This window comes from Bos javanicus, chromosome 13 (assembly GCF_032452875.1).
Source record: "Bos javanicus breed banteng chromosome 13, ARS-OSU_banteng_1.0, whole genome shotgun sequence".
Lineage (NCBI taxonomy): Eukaryota > Metazoa > Chordata > Mammalia > Artiodactyla > Bovidae > Bos > Bos javanicus.
Window position 1 is genome coordinate 28395599 of NC_083880.1, and position 20393 is coordinate 28415991.

At 41.9% G+C, this 20393-nt stretch overlaps 1 protein-coding gene across 2 annotated transcripts in view; it reads left to right on the plus strand.

The window, feature by feature from the left end:
- The window catches only part of PRPF18 (pre-mRNA processing factor 18), a 55461-nt gene extending 37560 nt beyond the window's left edge, over positions 1–17901 (plus strand). For both annotated transcript variants that reach the window (XM_061436088.1, XM_061436089.1), the window contains one exon: positions 16600–17901. In XM_061436088.1, coding sequence (XP_061292072.1) covers positions 16600–16680 — 81 coding nt within the window. In that variant the 3' untranslated portion in view covers positions 16681–17901. The remainder of the gene's footprint in view (positions 1–16599) is intronic.
- The last annotated feature ends 2492 nt before the right edge of the window (positions 17902–20393 follow it).

Below are 20393 nucleotides of genomic sequence, written 5' to 3' on the forward strand. Positions count from 1 at the left end.
TGCCACCCCATGTTAGCATTTTATGAAATTCTTGATTACAATTAACTGAGTGATTTACTAAGCTGTCTTTTGAATCTCCTCTTATTTTGCTATTCGGGTGAGACTAATGTGAATTATTCCTACAAAGGGACGGTTTAAATATATGATTTGAAGTTGAAGTCAGGGAGTGACCCACTTTTTCTTAAAGAGTCAGGTAGTAAATACTTTAGGCTTTGCACTTCATAGGTTTCTGCTACAACTGTCCAACCCTGCAGCTGTGTGAAAGCAGCCAGCAGCTGTGTTCCAGTGAAATTCCATGTATAAAAGGGATGAGCAGCCTGTGGGCCGTAGTTTGTTGACCCCGTAGTAAATATGTAAACCCAAACCTTTTCTCGTTAAGATATTTGCTGAGGAGGTAATTGTGAAAGTCATTTAATAGGGTATTTTCTTTCTAAATTTAGATATAGTAAACCTTTGTAAGTAGTAAAGCATGTAAAGTGTACTGATCTTAATTGTACAGCTCAGTGATTCTTCATGTACGTGTGATTTTGTATCAAGATGTAAAACAAGGTCTAGATAACAGGAAGTTTCTAGCAGCATCCCTGAAGTTTCCCTCATTCCTTTTCTGAGTCTAAGCCCTCCTCCCATCAGAAATAACCATTATTTTGATGTGTGTCATTATTGGTTAATATTGCCAGGTCTTGGGCATCACTTAAATGAAATCTTGCAATGTATAGAAGAATTCCTTTTGCATAGAAATACTGGTAAGAAATAACTGTTTTCTGAAATACCGTGAAACCAATTCAAGGGGATCTTTACTGGGGCTTCCCTGGTGGCTCAGCTGGTAAAGAACCTGCCTACAGTGTGAGATACCTGGGTTCGATCCCTCGGTTGGGAAGATCCCTTGAAGAAGGGAAGGGCTACCCACTCCAGTATTTTGGCCTGGAAATAATTCAAGGGGTTCTTTACTATAACATGATTTCATCTTTGGGTTTTATGCAAATCTCTGTAGAATTTAAACTGTGAAAATTGTTTGAAGTGTTCTTTCTCACAAAAATTAAACACACCACAGGGAGGGTTTTCTCACCATGCAGATCAAAGAGAAGTTGGATAGCATATTAGTTAACTGCAAATCTCGGGTGAGATGGAACTGTTGGTAGGAACTTCAAGGACTTTGGTTGGTCTGCCAAATGCAGATGTAACCTTTGGCCCAGATTTGGGTAAAGCTTCTCCACAGATTACAGAAAATTCTTCATTAGTTAGTCTCGATAATTCAGTCATTTCCAGACATATCTTGAAAAGGTTCATGTTGTGACGGTTCTTTACTTGTTGGTAAAGAAGAGGAGGACAAAAAGCTGAAATTGACCTCACGTGGTGATTTGCCCTCCAGATCCAGTCCATCCTTCCTTACCTGATCCTGTACCTTGTGCCCTGGAAACCTGGCTTTTATGAACAACAGTGACAGGCTCCCTTGCCCTCTTGAGTTCTGAATGGGGTGGGCTGTGAGAGAGATGGGAAGGCATTTTATAGGCAGGAGAGGAATGAGTTTGGGTGTTTATTTTCCTGGCTTCCTCTTGTGGAGTCACTGCACCCCTCCTCAAGGTCTGGCCATCTGTGTCTACGTTGAGTCACCACTTTCCTCCCTGACCCCCTTGGAAACAGGCTGGCTGTGGCTTCGGGGTATTGCTGGCTTGGTGATGCTGTATTGTCTCTTGTTGGTCCCGGTCTTGCCCAGACCTTTGTAAAATCCTTGGAACTATTACGGTCATATTATCCGACTTGAGTGTGCCCTTCCTTTTCCTGTGGATACCCTTCCTAATTCATGTAGATTAACTGCTCTGTGTGCTGTGTTTCAACACACGTTTCTTTGGGAATTAGAAGATTAAGGAGTAATATTCATTCCAAATAATTTTTCTCAAGTCTTCACTATTCCAAAAGGCAAAATGTTCTTTAATACTCTTCTCCGGCAAGTTGTGTTCAGTAACCTCAAGTTTGTAAATTCCCTGGTGAAAACATCATTCCAGCATTTTATGTCAGGTATTTATATCTGCATTTCAGTTTGGCATATTTCATCTGGACTTTGCTTAATTTGTTTTTGTGAAACATTTGTAAATTTATAACATGTTTGTGTATTGCTGAAAATGGTATAACAGAAACATTCATTACTGCAGTGAGCAATCACAGCTTGATCCATGTGCTGGATACACAATATCATTGTTAGTTGGTAAACACTCTCTATACATCAGATTCTATGTCACACATTTGTGGGTCAAGTGGCCTTATCCTATCTTCAGGCATTCTTGGGTCTGAAAAAGCATTTCTTAAAGGCAAGTTACTTTGGTAACAGTTTACACATTTAATAACTTCCTGGCATATTAAAACAAAATTTTAGAGAAAAATACTGCTTAGCATTTCTCTTTCATCTATATTACCTTAAAAAAATTTTTTTTTAAGTTTATTTTATTTTTGGCTGTGCTGGGTATTCATTGCTGCACAGGTTTTTCCCTAGTTGTGGTGAGTGGGGGGCTACTCTTCGTTGGGATGCACAAGCTTCTCTGTTGTAGTGGCTTCTCCAGTTGCCGAGCACGGGTTCTAGGTGTGCAGGCTTCAGTAGTTGCAGCATGTGGGCCCAGTCGTTGTGTCTCCCAGGCTCAGGAGCACAGGCTCGGTAGCTGTGGTGCGTGCGCTTATTAGTTGTTCCACTGCATGTGGGATCTTCCCAGACCAGGTATTGAACTTGTGTCTTCTGCATTGGCAGGTGGATTCTCTATCACTGGGCCAGCAGGAAAGCCCTACATTACCTTTTAATATAGAACACTGAGGGTTGGTGCCATGATGCTTTTTAGCTGGCAGCTGAACAGACATTGTACTTGGTATATTAACTTATATTTCTCAATCACATGCATGAGAAAAAAAAAAGAAAAGATCATCTTGCACTGTGAAGTCCTTGTAGGTCAGATAAATAAAATCTTTCCTCAAATTGGTCTTCCGCCATACATTTTTACCTACTTTCATTAAGTAGATGAGTGCTGTTTTCAAAATGTAATTATCACTTGAAGTCCTTCAGTCGTGTCCAACTCTTTGCCACCCCATGGACTGTAGCCTACCAGGCTCCTCTGTCCATGGGATTTTCCAGGCAATAGTACTGGAGTGGATTGCCATTTCCTTCTCCAGGGGATCTTCCCAACCCAGGGATCGAACCTGGGTCTCCCACATTGTAGACAGACGCTTTACCGTTTGAGCCACCAGGGAGGTCCTTTCATTTGATACTACTTTCTATGAAATGATAAACCTTTGAATTTGTAATTCTGTTCATTTATGTGACAAACATTCAGACAGGTAAAAATGGGAGCAGCTCTGTTTCTTACCGTAAACTCGAGAAGAAGATGAAGTTAGCCCCAAACTGAGTTTTCTTTAATTTCTACTATGTCCTGCAGAGCCTGAGCAATTGAATACATTTGGCAGTTGCACTGGGACTCTTCATTGGAAGCAGCGTGAGATTGCTTTTGTCCCAAGCAGCTTGATCCAGATCAGAAATTGAAAAGTCTGGAATGAGTTAATTTAGATCCACTCAATTTTAATCATATACACTTGTGTGAAAAGAATTCCTGTGGACACTTTTTGAAGGATTGGCCTTGGTATATACATGGCTATGAATGTTGAAAGTGTAGAAATTTTTATTAAGTACACACTTTTATAAAATCACACTTTGGGTTAAAGGTGTATTCTATCGAAGTTAGGATTAATTTTTAACTATCTCATGTTAATTCATTCCTTTATTAGAACATACGGCAGTTCATTTAGTTCAGTTCAGTTGCTCAGTCATGTCCAACTTTTTGTGACCCCATGGACTGCAGCATGCTAGGCTTCCCTGTTCATCACCAACTCTCAGAGCTTGCTCAAACTCACGTCCAGTAAGTCAGTGATGCCATCCAACCATCTCATCCTCTGTCATCCCCTTCTGCTCCTGCCTTCAATCTTTCCCAGCACCAGGGTCTTTTCCAATAGGTCAGTTCTTTGCATCAGGTGGCCAGAATATTGGAGTTTCAGCTTCAGCATCAGTCCTTCCAGTGAATATTCAAGACTGATTTCCTTTAGGATGGACTGGTTGGATCTCCTTGCTGTGCAAGGGACTTTCAAGAGTCTTCTCCAACACCACAGTTCAAAAGCATCAATTCTAAAGTGCTCAGCTTTCTTTATAGTTCAGCTCTCACATCCATCCACGACTACTGGAAAAACCATAGCTTTGACTATATGGACTTTGTCAGTAAAGTAATATCTCTGCTTTTTAATACACTGTGTAGGTTTGTCATAGCTTTTTGTCCAAGGAGCAAGCGTCTTCTAATTTCATGGCTGCAGTCACCATCGCAGTGATTTTGGAGCCCACCAAAATAAAATTCTTTCAGTGTCCTATCTTTTTGTCTTTTCATACTGTTCATGGGGTTCTCAAGGCAAGAATACTGAAGTGGTTTGCCATTTCCTTCTCCAGTGGACCACGTTCTGTCAGACCTGAATGACTGTTCACTGAAAATGAACTCTGAAAGATGTTCACTGAAAGCGGAACTCCCCAGGTCAGTAGGTGCCCAATATGTTACTAGAAATCAGTGGAGAAATAACTCCAGAAAAAACGAAGGGATGGAGCCAAAGCAAAAACAACACCCAGTTGTGGATGTGACTGGTGATCGAAGCAAGGTCCAGTGTTGTAAAGAGCAATATTGCATAGGAACCTGGAATGTTAGGCCCATGAATTGAGGCAAATTGGAAGTGGTCAAATGGGATGGCAAGAGTTAATGTCAACATCCTAGAAATCAGCGAACTAAAATGGACTGGAATGGGTGAATTTAACTCAGATGACCATTATATCTACTACTGTGGGCAAGAATCCCTTAGAAGAAATGGGGTAGCCATCATAGTCAACAAAAGAGTCTGAAGTGCAGTACTTGGATGCAATCTCAAAAACGACAGAATGATCTCTGTTCGTTTCCAAGGTAAACCATTCAGTATCACGGTAATCCAAGTCTATGCCCCGACCAGTAATGCTGAAGAAGATGAAGTTGAATGGTTCTATGAAGACCTACAAGACCTTTTAGAGCTAACACTGCAAAAAGATGTCCTTTTCATTATAGGGGACTGGAATGCAAAAGTAGGAATTCAAGAAACACCTGGAGTAACAGGGAAATTTAGCCTTGGACTACAGAATGAAACAGGGTAAAGGCTAATAGAGTTTTGCCAAGAGAATGCACTGAACATAGTAAACACCTTCCAACAACACAAGAGAAGACTCTATATATGGACATCACCAGATGGCTAACACCGAAATCAGATTGATTTTATTCTTTGCAGCCAAAGATGGAGAAGCTCTATACGGTCGAAAAAAACAAGACCAGGAGCTGACTGTGGCTCAGATCATGAACTCCTTATTGCCAAATTCAGACTTAAATTGAAGAAAGTGGGGAAAACCACTAGACCATTCAGGTATGACCTAAATCAAATCCCGTATGATTATACAGTGGAAGTGAGAAACAGATTTAAGGGGCTAGATCTGATAGACAGAGTGCCTGATGAACTATGGATGGAGGTTCATGACACTGTACAGGAGACAGGGATCTAGACCATCCCCAAGAAAAAGAAATGCAAAAAGGCAAAACGGCTGTCTGAGGAAGCCTTACAAATAGCTGTGAAAAGAAGAGAAGCGAAAAACAAAGGAGAAAAGGAAAGATATACCCATTTGAATGCAGAGTTCCAAAGAATAGCAAGGAGAGATAAGAAAGCCTTCCTCCGCGATCAATTCAAAGAAATAGAGGGAAACAATAGAATGGGAAAAACTAGAGATCTCTTCAAGAAAATTAGAGATACCAAGGGAACATTTCATGCAAAGATGGGCTCGATAAAGGACAGAACTGGTATGGACCTAATAGAAGCAGAAGATATTAAGAAGAGGTGGCAAGAATACACAGAAGAACTGTACAAAAAAGATCTTCACGACCCAGATAATCATGATGGTGTGATCACTTACCTAGAGCCAGAAATCCTGGAATGTGAAGTCAAGTGGGCCTTAGGAAGCATCACTACAAACAAAGCTAGTGGAGGTGATGGAATTCCAGTTGAGCTCTTTCAAATCCTAAAAGATGATGCTGTGAAAGTGGTGCACTCAATATGTGAGCAAATTTGGAAAACTGCAATGGCCACAGGACTGGAAAAGGTCCATTTCCCTTCCAATCCCAAAGGAAGGCAATACCAAAGAATGCTCAAACTACCATACAATTGCACTCATCTCACGTGCTAGTAAAGTAATGCTCAAAATTCTCCATGCCAGGCTTCAGCAATACATGAACCGTAAACTTCCAGATGTTCAAGCTGGTTTTAGAAAATGCAGAGGAACCAGAGATCAAATTGCCAACATCCACTGGATCATGGAAAAAGCAAGAGAGTTCCAGTAAAACATCTGTTTCTGCTTTATTGTCTATGCCAAAGCCTTTGGCTGCATGGATCACAGTAAACTATGTAAAATTCTGAAAGAGATGGGAATACCAGACCACCTGACCTGCCTCTTCAGAAACCTGTATGCAGGTCAGGAAGCACAGTTAGAACTGGACATGTAAAGCTCAACGTTCAGAAAACTAAGATCATGGCGTTCAGTCCCATCACTTCATGGCAAATATATGGGGAAACAGTGGCTGACTTTTATTTTTTGGGCTCCAAAATCACTGCAGATGGTGATTGCAACCATGAAATTAAAAGATGCTTACTCCTTGGAAGGAAAGTTATGACCAACCTAGACAGCATATTAAAAAGCAGAGACATTACTTTGTCAACAAATGTCTGTCTAGTCAAGGCTATGGTTTTTCCGGTAGTCATGTATGGATGTGAGAGTTAGACTATAAAGAAAGCTGAGTGCAAAAGAATTGATGCTTTTGAACTGTGGTGTTGGAGAAGACTCTTGAGAGTCCCCTAGACTGCAAGGAGATCCAACCAGTCCATCCTAAAGGAGATCAGTCCTGAATATTCATTGGAAGGACTGATGGCTTGAAGCTGAAACGCCAATACGTTGGCCACCTGATGTGAAGAGCTGACTCATTGGAAAAGACCCTGATGCTGGGAAATATTGAGAGCAGGAGGAAAAGGGGACAACAGAGGATAAGATGGTTGGATGGCATCACTGACTCAATGTACATGTGTTTGGGTGAACTCCAGGAGTTGGTGTGGACAGGGAGGCCTAGTGTGCTGCAGTTCATGGGATTGCAAAGAGTTGGATATGACTGAGCAACTGAACTGAAATGAAAATAAAGGTTTGTCACTGTTTATCCATTGTTTCCCCATCTATTTACCATGAAGTGATGGGATCGGGTGCTATGATCTTCGTTTCTTGGATGTTGAGTTTTAAGCCAACTTTTCCACTCTCCTTTTTCATTTTCATCAAGAGGCTCTTTAGTTCCTTTTTCCTTTCTGCCATGAGGGTGGTTTCATCTGCATATCTGAGGTTATTGACATTTCTCTTGCAGTCTTGATTCCAGACTGTGTTTTATGCAGTCCAGCATTTCGCATTATGTACTCTGCATAGAAGTTAAATAAGCAAGGTTACAATGTGGAGCCTTGATGTACTTCTTTCCCAATTTTGAACCAATCCTTTTTTCCATGTCCAGTTCTAACTGTTGCTTCTTGACCTCCATACAGATTTCTCAGGAGACAGGTAATGTGGTCTGGTGTTCCTATCTCTTGAAGAATTTTCCACAGTTCATTGTAATCCACACAATCAAGTCTTTAGTGTGGTCCCTGAAGCAGAAGTAGATGTTTTCCTGGAATTCCCTTGCTTTTTCTATGATCCAGCAGATGTTCACAATTTGATCTCTTGGTTCCTCTGCCTTTTCTTAAACCAACTTGAATATCTGGAAGTTCACGGTTCATGTACTATTGAAGCCTAGATTGAAAAATTTTGAGCAATGGTTTGTTAGCGTGTGAAATGAGTGCAATTGTGCAGTACTTTAAACTTTCTTTGGCATTGCCTTTCTTTGGGATTGGAATGAAAAAAAAAAAACAAAAAAAAAACAAAACTAATCTTTTCCAGTCCTCTGACCATTGCTGAGTTTTCCAAATTTGCTGGCATATTGAGTGCAGCACTTTCACAGCATCATCTTTTAGGATTTGAAAGAGCTCAACTGGAATTCCATCACCTCCACTAGCTTTCTTCGTAGTGATGCTTCCTAAGGCCCACTTGACTTCGTACTCCAGGATTTCTGGCTCTAGGTGAGTGATCACACCATCATGGTTATCTGGGTCATTCAGATCTTTTTTGTATAGTCCTTCTGTGTATTCTTGTCACCTCCTCTTAACATCTTCTACTTACGTTAGGTCCATACAGTTTCTGTCCTTTATTGTGCGCATCTTTGCTTGAAATGCTCACTTGGTATCTCTGATTTTCTTGAAGAGATCTCCAGGTCTTTCCCACTGTATTGTTTTCCTCTCTTTCTTTGCATTGATCACTTAGAAGGCTTTCTTATCTCTCCTTGCTATTCTTTGGAGCTCTGCATTCAGATGGATTTTTCTTTCCTTTTTTCTTTTGCCTTTTAGTTCTCTTTTCTCATCTTACAAACAGTAAGATCTCCTCAGACAATCATTTTACTTTTTCCTTTTCATCATCTTGTGGCTGGTAAAGAATCCACCTGCAATGTGGGAGACCTGTGTGATCTTTGGATTGGGAACATCCCCGGGAGAAGGGAAAGGCTACTCACTCCAGTATTCTGGCCTGGAGAATTCCATGGACTATATATAGTCCATGGGGTTGCAAAGAGTCAGACATGACTGAGCAGCTTTCAGTCACTTGCTCACTTCTTGGGGATGATTTTGATCACTGTATATCAGTGAATCATTGTATATCATTGAACACTATATCCTGTATAGTATTAACAAACCTCTGTCCATAGCTTTTCAGGCACTCTGTCTATCAAATCTAATCCCTTGATTCTATTTCTCACTTCCACTGTATAATTGTTAGGGATTTGATTTAGGTCATACCTGAATGGTCTAGTGGTTTGCCCTGCTTTCTTCAATTTAATTCTGAATTTTACAATAACGAGTTCACGATCTGAGCCACAGTCATCTCCCGGTCTTGTTTTTGCTGACTCTGTAGAGCTTCTCCATCTTTGGCTGCAAAGAATATAATCAGTCTGATTTCAGCATTGGCCATCTGGTGATGTCCATGTATAGAGTCTTCTCTTGTGTTGTTGGAAGAGGGTGTTTGCTATGACCAGTGTGTTCACTTGGCAAAGCTCTGTTAGCCTTTGCCCTGCTTCATTTTGTACTCCAAGGCCAAACTTGTCAGTTATTCCAGGTGCTTCTTGACTTCCTACTTTTGCATTCCCGTCCCCTGTGATGAAAAGGACATTTTTTTTTGGTGTTAGTTCTAGGAGGTCTCATAGGTCTTCATAAAACTGTTCAACTTCAGCTGCTTCAGCATTAGTGTTTGGGGCATAGACTTGGATTACTGTGATATTGAATGGTTTGCCTTGGAAGTGAACTGAGATCATTCTGTTGTTTTTGAGATTGCACCCAGGTACTGCATTTTGGACTCTTGTTGACTATGATGGCTACTCCATTTTTTCTAAGGGCTTCTTGCCCACAGTAGTACATATAATAGTCATCTGAATTAAATTCGCTCATTCTGGTCCATTTTAGCTCACTGATTCCTAAAATGCCAATGTTCATTCTTGCCACCTCTCATTTGACCACTTCCAGTTTACATTGATTCATGGACCTGATGTTCCAGGTTGCTATGCAGTATTGTTTTTTTACAGCATCAGACTTTCCTTCCATTACCACTCACATCCACAACTGGGCATTGTTTTTGCTTTGGCTCTGTCTCTTCATTCTTTCTCAAGCTATTTCTCCACTCTGCCCCAGTAGCATATTGGCCACCTACCAACTTGGGGAGTTCATCTTTCAGTGTCATATCTTTTTGCCTTTTCATACTGTTCATGAGGTTCTCCAGGCAAGAATACTGAAGTCATTTGCCACTCCCTTCTCCAGTAGACCATGTTTAGTAAGAACTGTCCACCATGACTACTGTCTTGGGTGGCCCTACATGGCATGGCTTGTAGCTTCTTGAGTGAGACAAGCTTGTGATCCAAGTGATCAGTTTTCTGTAATTGTGGTTTCCATTCTGTCTGCCCTCTGATGGATAAGGATAAAAGGCTTGTGGAAGCTTCCTCATGGGAGGGACTGGCTATGGGGAAATCTGCGTCTTGCTCTGATGGACTGGGCCATGCTCAGTTCAGTTCAGTCAGTCAGTGCTGTCTGACTCTTTGCAACCCCATGGATTGCAGCACGCTAGGCCTCCCTGTCCATAACCAACTCCTGGAGTTTACTCAAACTCATGTCCATTGAGTCAGTGATGCCATCCAACCATCTCATCCTCGGTCATCCCCTTCTCCTCCTGCCTTCAATCTTTCCCAGCATCAGAGTCTTTTCCAGTGAGTCAGCTCTTGGCATCAGGTGGCCAGAATATTGGAGTTTCAACTTCAGCATCAGCAGTGAATATTTAGGACTGATTTCCTTTAGGATGGACTGGTTGGATCTCCTAGCAGTCCAAGGGACTCTCAAGAGTCTTCTCCAACACTACAGTTCAAAGGCATCAATTCTTCAGTGCTCAGCTTTCTTTACAGTCCAACTCTTACATCCGTACATGACCACTGGAAAAACCATAGCCTTGACAAGATGGACCTATGTTGGCAAAGTAACGTCTCTGCTTTTTAATATGCTGTCTAGGTTGGTCATAACTTTCCTTCCATGGAGTAAGCGTCTTTTAATTTCGTGGATGTAGTCAGCATGAAATCTGCAGTGATTTTGGAGCCCCCAGAAATAAAGTCAGCCATTGTTTCCACTGTTTCCCCATCTATTTGCCATGAAGTGATGGGACTGGAAGCCATGATCTTAGTTTTCTGAATGTTGAGTTGTAAGCCAGCTTTTTAACTTCTCGTCTTTCACTTTCATCAAGGGCTCTTTAGTTCTTCACTTCTGCCATAAGCGTGGTGTCATCTGCATATCTGAGGTTATTGATATTTCTCCAGGCAGTCTTGATTCTAGCTTGTGCTTCATCCAGCCCAGAGTTTCTCATTATGTATTCTGCGTATAAGTTATATAAGCAAGGTGACGATATACAGCCTTGATGTATTCCTTTTCCTATTTGGAACCAGTCTGTTGTTACATGTCCAGTTCTAACTGTTGCTTCCTCACCTGCATATAGGTTTCTCAAGAGGCAGGTTAGGTGGTCTGGTATTCCCATCTCTTTCAGAATTTTCCACAGTTTATTGTGATCCACACAGTCAAAGGCTTCAGCATAGTCAATAAAGCAGAAATAGATGTTTTTCTGGAACTCTCTTGCTTTTTCGATGGTCCAGTGGATGTTGGCAATTTGATCTGTGGTTCTTCTGCCTTTTCTAAAACCAGCTTGAATATCCGGAAGTTCATGATTCACGTATTGCTGAAGCCTGGCTTGGAGAATTTTGAGCATTACTTTGCTAGCATGTGAGATTAGTACAATTGTGCAGTAGCTTGAGCATTCTTTGGCATTGCCTTTCTTGGGGAGGGGCCATGCTTAGTAAATCTTTAATCCAATTTTCTTTTGATGGTGGGGCTGTGTTCCCTTCCTGGAGTTTGGCCTGAGGCCAAACTATGGTAGGGGTAATGGTGACCTCCTTCAAAAGGGCTTTTGCCAGGACTGTTGTATTCCATGCCCCAGATCACACAGCAGGCCACTGTTGACCCATGCCTCTGCTGGAGACTCCTGGACACTCACAGAGAAGTCTGGCTCAGTCTCTTGTGGGGTCACTGCTCCTTTCTCCTGGATCCTGGCATGCACAAGGTTTTGTTTGTGCCCTCCAAGAGTCTGTTTCCCTGGTCCTGTGAAAGTTCTGTAATCAAATTCTACTCGCCTTCAAAGTCAAATTCTCTGGGGATTCTCAGTCCCTTTGCTGGATCCCCAGATTGGGAAATCTGTTGTGGACCCTAGTACTTTTGCAACAGTGTGGGAACTTCTTTGGTATAATTGTTCTCCAGTTTGTGGGTTGTCTGCCTGGTCACTTGGTGGGATTCACATGCTGCGCCTCCCTAGTCTGCTGGAGCCAGAGCCCCTGTTCCCATGGCAGGCCACTGCTGACCTGTGCTTCTGCAGGAGACACTCATACACTCAAAGGCAGGTCTGGCTCAGTCTCTGTGAGATCCCTGGGTCCTGGTGTGCACAAGGTTTTGTTTGAGTCCTTTGAGCATTTGTGACGAGTATGGGGTTTGATCCTAAAACTGATTTTGCCCCTTGTACCGTCTTGTAGGGGCTTCTCCTTTGCCCTTGGACACGGGGTATCTTTTTTGTTGGGATCCAACATTCTCATGTCAATGGTTGTTCAGCAGCTAGTTGCATTTTTGGAGTTCTCACAGGAGATGAGTGCACATCCTTCTACTCTGCTATCTTAGGCACATTTTATGTACCTCAGAGCCCCTGGGAAGGAGGCCCCCAAGGAAAGGGTCTAGCCAGCATCTCTAGGCCACATGACCCCTTCCGCTAGCCACTCTGGAGGGTGTAGGGTGGCTGTAGGAGGCCCTCCACCACAGGCCCCAGTCCCAGGCAGAGAGGCACCCAGTGAAGCAATGGGACCCCAGGCAACATGCAGATGTGGAGAATGAGGGTGATGATATTGTCCAATGCGGATAAGACCCTCCTGAAAAACAGTTATTAAGCGTCCTTCGACTTCATTGAGAGAATTTAAATAACTAAGTGGAGAACATTCTTAACTTACCCCTGTTCTTCATGTTCCTATGCTGTGTCACTAAACACATCTGTGCTTTCATCTTTGAGACTGTTCTTGCAGGGTACACTAGTGACAGGGACAGAAATAATTGATTTAATAATGTTTTCCTTTGATGTTATTCAGTCCCTAAGTTGTATCCGACTGCCGCCCCATGGACTACTGCATGCCAGGCTCCTCTGTCCTCCACTGTCTCTTGGAGTTTACTCAAATTCATGTCCATGGAGTGGACCATCTCATCCTCTTCCACCCTCTTCTCCTTCTGCCTTCAATCTTTGCCAGCATCAGAATCTTTTCTGATGAGTTGGCTCTTTGCGTCAGGCGGCCAGAGTATTGGAGCTTCAGCTTCAGCATCAGTCCTTCTGGTGAATATTCAAATATCTTACATTGAAGTAAAAAGATTACTTAAAATCTTCCTCAAGTTCTATTGACTAATGATAGTTCATAAGGTAAGACAAATCTAAAAGGTTATGGTTATAGTTTGGTTAGGTTTTGAGAAGTTTTTGTTTTCTGCAGTAATAAAGAATTGGTGTTGCTTTAGTTGATGCAGGTTGACTGTTTTAATGGTTCATTGATTTATCTGGATATAAACAACTCTCATTATCCAGGATTTGTATCCCATATCACAAGCTATCATACAGCAAACTGTAGCCATATTTGATATTCCTATACCTTATCTAGAATATTCTCTAATGCTTACTATTAGATTTTTAAAAACTGAAGTATTTGTCATAGATTTTACCAAGTTGAACATTAAAAAAATTTCTTACTCAGCTTTACCATCTTGAGTGTACAGTTATGTGTACCATCTTCAGTGTATCAGCTTAAATGTATAGTTCATCGGACTTCTTAAAATGCAGAATATTTTCCTGGAAACAATAATGATTAAAAAAAATCAATTTAGTTAATACTCTGTGGGGAGAAAGTCATTAAGGAGTCATTAATGAGGAATCTGTAGAATCTAGAAAGGCTCAGGACATGGGATGTTTAGGCACTTAAAAAAGGCCAGACTGTGGGATGGGGCTGAAAATGAAGGAGTGGTTGAAATTAGGATAAATTGTCCAGAGGTTCCTTCTCCTGTGCAAGTGGGCCCCCATTCCCATCTCCTCTCTTTCAGAAAACAAACATTCTGAGGGATTCTACCATCAGGCAAGGTGAGATTCCCTACTCAGAACAGACAATTCAAGTGAGAGTGTATGTGTTGACAAACGGGACCCCTGTTTCCTCTTCTCCTTTGGTTCCTCTGATGCTGGCAGGTGGGCTTTTACTGCCAGCTCAGGAATGGAAGTTCTTCTCTGAACTGACCCAAGAGAAAAAATGTATAGTTACTAACATTTAGCATTCCAACACTGAAAAAACTGGCTTACTGCCATATTGTCCTAAAATGAAGTTCCACTGATAAGCCCTGCCCATTCAGTGAGTTTCCTTTAGCTCCTTATTGCCTTACTCATAAATATGCATGTTCACTTAGGATCATCAGGTGTTCGTGGAAGTTTCCAACATGAAAGACCAAGACCAAACACATAGTAACAATGGAGTTGAGAGTTATGGCATTACAGTATCAGTTCAGTTCAGTTCAGTTGCTCAGTCATGTCCGACTCTTTGCGACCCCATGAATTGCAGCACTCCAGGCCTCCCTGTCCACCACCAACTCCCGGAGTACACTCAGACTCACGTCCATTGAGTCAGCGATGCCATCCAGCCATCTCATCCTCTGTCGTCCCCTTCTCCTCCTGTCCCCAATCCCTCCCAGCATCAGAGTCTTTTCCAATGAGTCAACTCTTCGCATGAGGTGGCCAAAGTACTGGAGTTTCATACCATGCCATTAAATTTACCCATTTAAAGTATACAAAACATGGCATTATCCTTGGCTTTTCTCTTTCTCAGCCCACATCAGCAAACCGTGATGGTTCCATATTCAAATAACATCTGGAATCTGATCCCTTCACTACCTCCACTGCCCCAACCTGGTTCCAGCCACCAGCCTCTCTTCTCTGGATGGTTGCAGTGTCTCTGCTCTGAGCTCTTTTCCTTGCCTCTCTTTTGTTCAGTATCTGTACGGCATCCAGAGGGATGCATTTAAAATACAAACCAGACTGTGATGTTTTCTTGCTCAGAGCACTTCAGTGGCTCTTGAGTTCATGGAAAGCCAGAGTCCTTTTGGTCACTTCTCACAGCATGCACACCTCTTGCCTGCCTGATCTTCTCCATAGCACTTACTATCATTCAACATATTAGACATTTACATAGTCATTTTGTTTCTTGTCTTACACCTGTTCTCGTCTTCCTTTATTAGAATGCATTCTCAATGAGAATTGGGATTTTTCTCTTATTCTTTGCTGTATTCCCACAACCTAGAACATTGCTTGGCATATAGTAGGTCCTGAATAAGGATTTATTAAATAGATGTATTATTTTTATATAAGTAAAAACTATATTTAAGAATACTACTGATTTTAAGTTATTTGCAGTAAGCTAAGCTAAGGTGCTCTTTATCTTACTGGTTTAAGCATCCTCAAGCAACTTGAAACTAAAATCGTGAGAGATCTAATTGAGAAGAGTTGTTTCCATTTGGAAAATATTCATAGGCTATCATGAGATTATGCCCCTTTAAAAATCTGTGCTGGGTGCTAGCAGTCCTTATTGCAAATATTTATTGTAACATTCCATGGTAACTTTATAATGGAGACTCTTTTAATATTTATTTTTAAATCAGAGAATCAGCTTAGTGAGTGCATCTAAGCATCACAGTTATCTTCTGTAAAGGCACAGACGCCTGAAATTCTAATCCTGTGGTGTAAGGAAAATGACCCCTACTTGTCTTACCATCAGTTTGCCTTTATTGGTTCATAATAATACTTGCTGTGTTTTGGTGTGGACTGAAGCTATTTAGTATTTCATCAGTGTTCCCTTTCCTGGCTTTGCCTCTCTTCTCACCTGTTCCTTTGAGAAAACTTAGGATCCCAGATTAATGATATTGCAGACATTTTCATGGATTTCATGGATCCAATTCTGCATCCACATGATTAGAATTCACAGTAGGAAAAGCTGGTCTAAAGCCAGAAGGGTCTTTATCCTGAAGCAAATACCCTCTTAGGTACAGGATATTAGAATAAAAAGCTAGGAAGAAAGCAAATTCCCTGGTCTGTGTTTGCCAGCACGTCTTCCTTCTTGGAAATGAGCTGAAAGATAGCCTCCCTCCACACTCCCAGTCCTTAGACAGCATAATATGGACAGTCTTTGAACCCACAAAAGACTTTAAGTAAGATGTTTGAAAAATCTTGTTTCTCTGATGTTTAATCTCTTAGATTATAACTCACTTCATAGAAGTAATTTATATTTGTGTTATCTGCTTCCTGTGGGACCTCAGGGATTGGCAGGCTTTTTTTCTTATTGTTTTGTTCTGTTTTTGGTGATTTCACTTAACTTAAGAGTTGTTTGAGGGCTTCCCTGATGGCTCAGTGGTAGAGAATCTGCCTGCCAGTGCAGGAGACATGGGTGCAATCCCTGGGTCAGGAAAATTCCACATGCCTCGGAGCAAACAAGCCTGTGTGCCACAACTGTTGAGCCTCTTTTCCAGAGCTGGGGAGCCACAGCTCCTGGAGCTCGCACACTGTAGAGCCTGTGCTCCACTGCAGGAGAAGCCACGACAGCCAGAAGCCTGTGCACCGCAACTGGAGAATAGCCCCCACTCGCCGCAACTAGAGAAAGCCTGTGCACAGCAGTGAAGACCTAGGGCAGCCAGAAATAAAAAATTAATAAACATTTTAAAAAGTTTAATCATATCATAGCCAACCACTATTTTTTTTTTTTTTTATTTTCTTAGGGACTGAAGAGGTTAATGACCATTTGCCAGAAGCACTTTCCTACAGATCCATCAAAATGTGTGGAGTACAATGCACTATGAGATCTGTGTGCAGTGTGTAAATATCAAGAGAAGCTTAAGGAAGCCTGTCACGGACTTCTGGAATCACCACCAGTTGCAATGAGGGAAGAAGAAAAAAGGAGTTTGTGGTCTCTGAGTTCTACCTAATGCAGCTCTTGGTTTTAAGAACCTGTGTTGGCTCTCATGTCACGTCTGACTGCAGAGTGATTTTTGTGTCTTACTTTTAAGTAGTCAAAAGATTAAGTACTAAAGACTTTCCCCAGTAATTTAAATGTGTAAATTTAAAACAGTCACAGGACACAGTTTAAAATAACTTTTCCCCTCTAGACCTAAAAGTTGAAATGAAAGGATTAGAGAGGAACATTTGAGGATGGACTTAATGATTTCTATAAAATATGGTAATTTTCATGTTGCCTTTTATGTTTTGTTTATAGAGAAATATTTTTATATTTTTCAACAAAAATATGGAACCATTTAGTGAAAATTGATCGTCCTTAAATGTTGCTTGACTTTTGCCACCTTGCAATATATTTGAATGTAAATATTTTTACTATTAAGTGTCTATCTTGCGTTTTAAAGCTTTTATCCTTTAAAGATATACATTATAGTATTGGTCATCTCTCAGAACAGAATTAACAGGAAGTAGAAGTTTGGAAAACAAAGATGGTATATTAAACCAACAGAAGTTCAAATTCAGTAGCCCCAGGCATCAAGGTTTCAAGGTGAGGAAATGGATTGTCAGGGCTGCTGCTGGCTCTTCCTGGAATAGGACTGCCTGCTAATGTCGTCCTCCCGAGACCGTGGTGGATGGCTGGTCACACTCCGTCTCACCGGCCAAAGAGAAGGGTGCTGGACTCTTGTCACTGCCCAAGTTGTAGGGCTTGGTCTGATGTCACTCAAGCGAGGACTTCTTTTGACTCTTGCACAGTGTCACACCCAGGTATCTGTGATGAATCACTGCGCTTTAGGAGTCGAGAGGATTCAGTGGATAGAGACAGGTGGGTAAATAGAGTGGTACTTGACCAGGTGGAGTGGTGCTGGCGGCTCCTGGTAGGAGTGGGACTCTGACATCAGAACTGCCTCGCCTCACATTTCAGCAACACAGGCATGTGTGTGTCTGTACACCCACGAGCAAGGCACTTCATCTCTAAACTTCAGCTTCCTGGTCTGCAGATGGTGGTAGTCATTGTCCATGCCTCACAGCATCACTGTTTTAAGTGAAATAAAATGTATAGCACGCTACCAGGCAAATAACTCAGTACGTAACAATTGTGTCCTTGTTGGTGGTGGAGTGAAGACAAAGTGGCTTTCCCAGACCACTGGTCAGGACAGTGTGCGCTCCCCTCAGGATGACAGCCAGGCTGCTGGTGGCAGTGTCGGTAGTACTAGTCAGTGGAAGTATTTATTAAGCACTTAACTGTATCCACGCTCTATAGTTGCTCACACTTTCAGCCATTTCTGAGTTTAGAAGAATCCAGAATGTGGAGCCTGGAGTCAGCCAAGTGAGTGCAGGTGGATTCAATTACTTATTCTGGCCCCTCTTGGAAAGCCTTGAAAGCCAATTTTGGCCACTTGTGGGGCCTGTGGCTACGCTGGGCTGATTGTGTCTGCTGGTTATTTGCTCAATGGTGGCTGAGGCCTCCTGTCCTGAATTGAATCAGTGTTCCTTGCCCTTCACCCCACTTTAGAAAACCATTTCTTATTAAATTAATTAGAACTGAATGAAGCTTAATAGAGCAATAAGAGACAGGCTTTCATAAGATGTGACAACAATGTAGACTTCAGTTATATAGTCTTGAATAGAACTTGTTTATAAATATTGTTGAATGAATACTCCACAGATCACTTTTTAAAAAATTCATAGGCAGCCCACACCATGGTAGTCAGCTCATTTTGTGTTGTCTTCCCATTTGCCCTGAGTTAATATTCCACAGAGAAGAAACTGCATCATGTGACACCAGTACCTTCTAGAACTGATCAGCATGGGTAGATGGTTTGAGGGGAAAAAAAAATGTGTAAGGTATTCTGTGGTGCCGTGAATGCTAGTCATTTTGGGGCTTGGGTAGAGGGAGGCAGGTTGAAAGGTGTAGATTCCTCATAGAGAAGTTTTCTATTTCCCAGAAGTTAAAAGGTCTTCAGAGGACTTTACCTGTCATGGGGGTTTAGTAAAAAATGACCTCTCTCATTCTCCAGATCATGAAAATTATAGTGCAGCAGATGGTACATATTTCTAATTTTTAGCTGTTTCTAAAACAATAAAGGCCTATCTTTTAAAATCAGTCACAGTCCTGAAATAAGTATATTCTTCTCTCTCTTCCTCCCCACCTCCCCAGACTCCTTTCCAAAGGAGTTGTGTCTTTCTGGATCCAAATCTAATAAAACACTGTTTTCCCTCAAAAGTAAATCCTGTGTTTCTTAGGAGTGTTCTTGCCAACTGCAAAGACAGCAGTATTTTTTAGCATTGCAGTACAGGGCTGTGGCAGTCTGGAGGCCATGGCTGTGATTTCAGCCCTTGGGGAAAAACTAGGAAAAGAAAACTGAGGCCAAAAACAATTGACACATAGAGAGGAGACACATAGAGAGGAGAGGGGACAGCCCGGATCTTGTAGGAAGAAGGGGAAGGTCCCAAGAGACCAGTGCTGGGAAGGTAGCTGTCGCTAGTACGAGTGTTTAGGATGCACTGCATCTTGAAAAGAATTTGGAGGAATAGAAAATAGGGTTGATTAGCAGTACAACTTTTGAATGTTAAGTTTTTCCTTCTGATGATCTCCTGGCCCCCTGTAGCACTTTAGATTGTCCTGGGATTTGACCACAGTAAATATGGTAGTATTTACTTAGCAGTAAAGAATCCACCTGCAATGCAGGAGACTCGGGTTCTGTTCTTGGGTCAGGAAGATCCCCTGGAGAAGGAAATGGCAACACACTCCAGCATTCTTGCCTGGAAAATCCCATGGACAGAGGACCCTGGCAGGCTATAATCCACGGGATTGCAGAAGAGTCAGACACGACTTAGCAACTAAACAACAACAAATTCTGTAGAAATCCAATTATTTGAAAGAAAGAGTTCCGTAGATTTGAACTTGTGGATCCTATCACTGGCTCCTTTTCAGCCCTGTAGTAACCCCTTTATTACTTCTGGACCTACAAAGGTAGTAGAGCTAAGTGGGGCAGATTCAGTGAAAGGGGAGCTTCGGTTGAGATGTAGCTGTTCCCTTTGAATATCTGCAAGAGCGTAACCTTGTGGATCATGCCTCCTTCCTCCACATCCTCGCCCATGAAGTCCCTTAACTTTATCCCCTAGAAATTTATGGTATGGAGTCGTACTGGGAGGCTTGAACTGAAAGCCCTTTCTCACGGCAGGTTTGTGTAAGAGTTTCCAGCTGTCTAGAGCGTGAGGAGCCAGCCCCAGTCCCCAGAGGGTCGCTGTGGGAACACTGTTATGGCAACTGGTTTTCATCAGAGTTGGCAGTTGGATGGGCTGAATTCTGACTATGCACTAGTTCGTCCTGTAATGGTTAACAGTAACCTTAAAATCTTTTGAAATTTAAAAATAAGTTCTGGTGGCGTGGACTAACTCGAGGGAATGCAGTGTGGTTGGCAGTTGTCGCTGTGGTGTGAACTGACCCCTTTCAGGATTTTGGAAACATACTCATTTAAAATACACACACACACATATAAAATATTTGTATGTATATATATGTTTTTACATTTTCCAAAACAGTTTATTTTGAAAG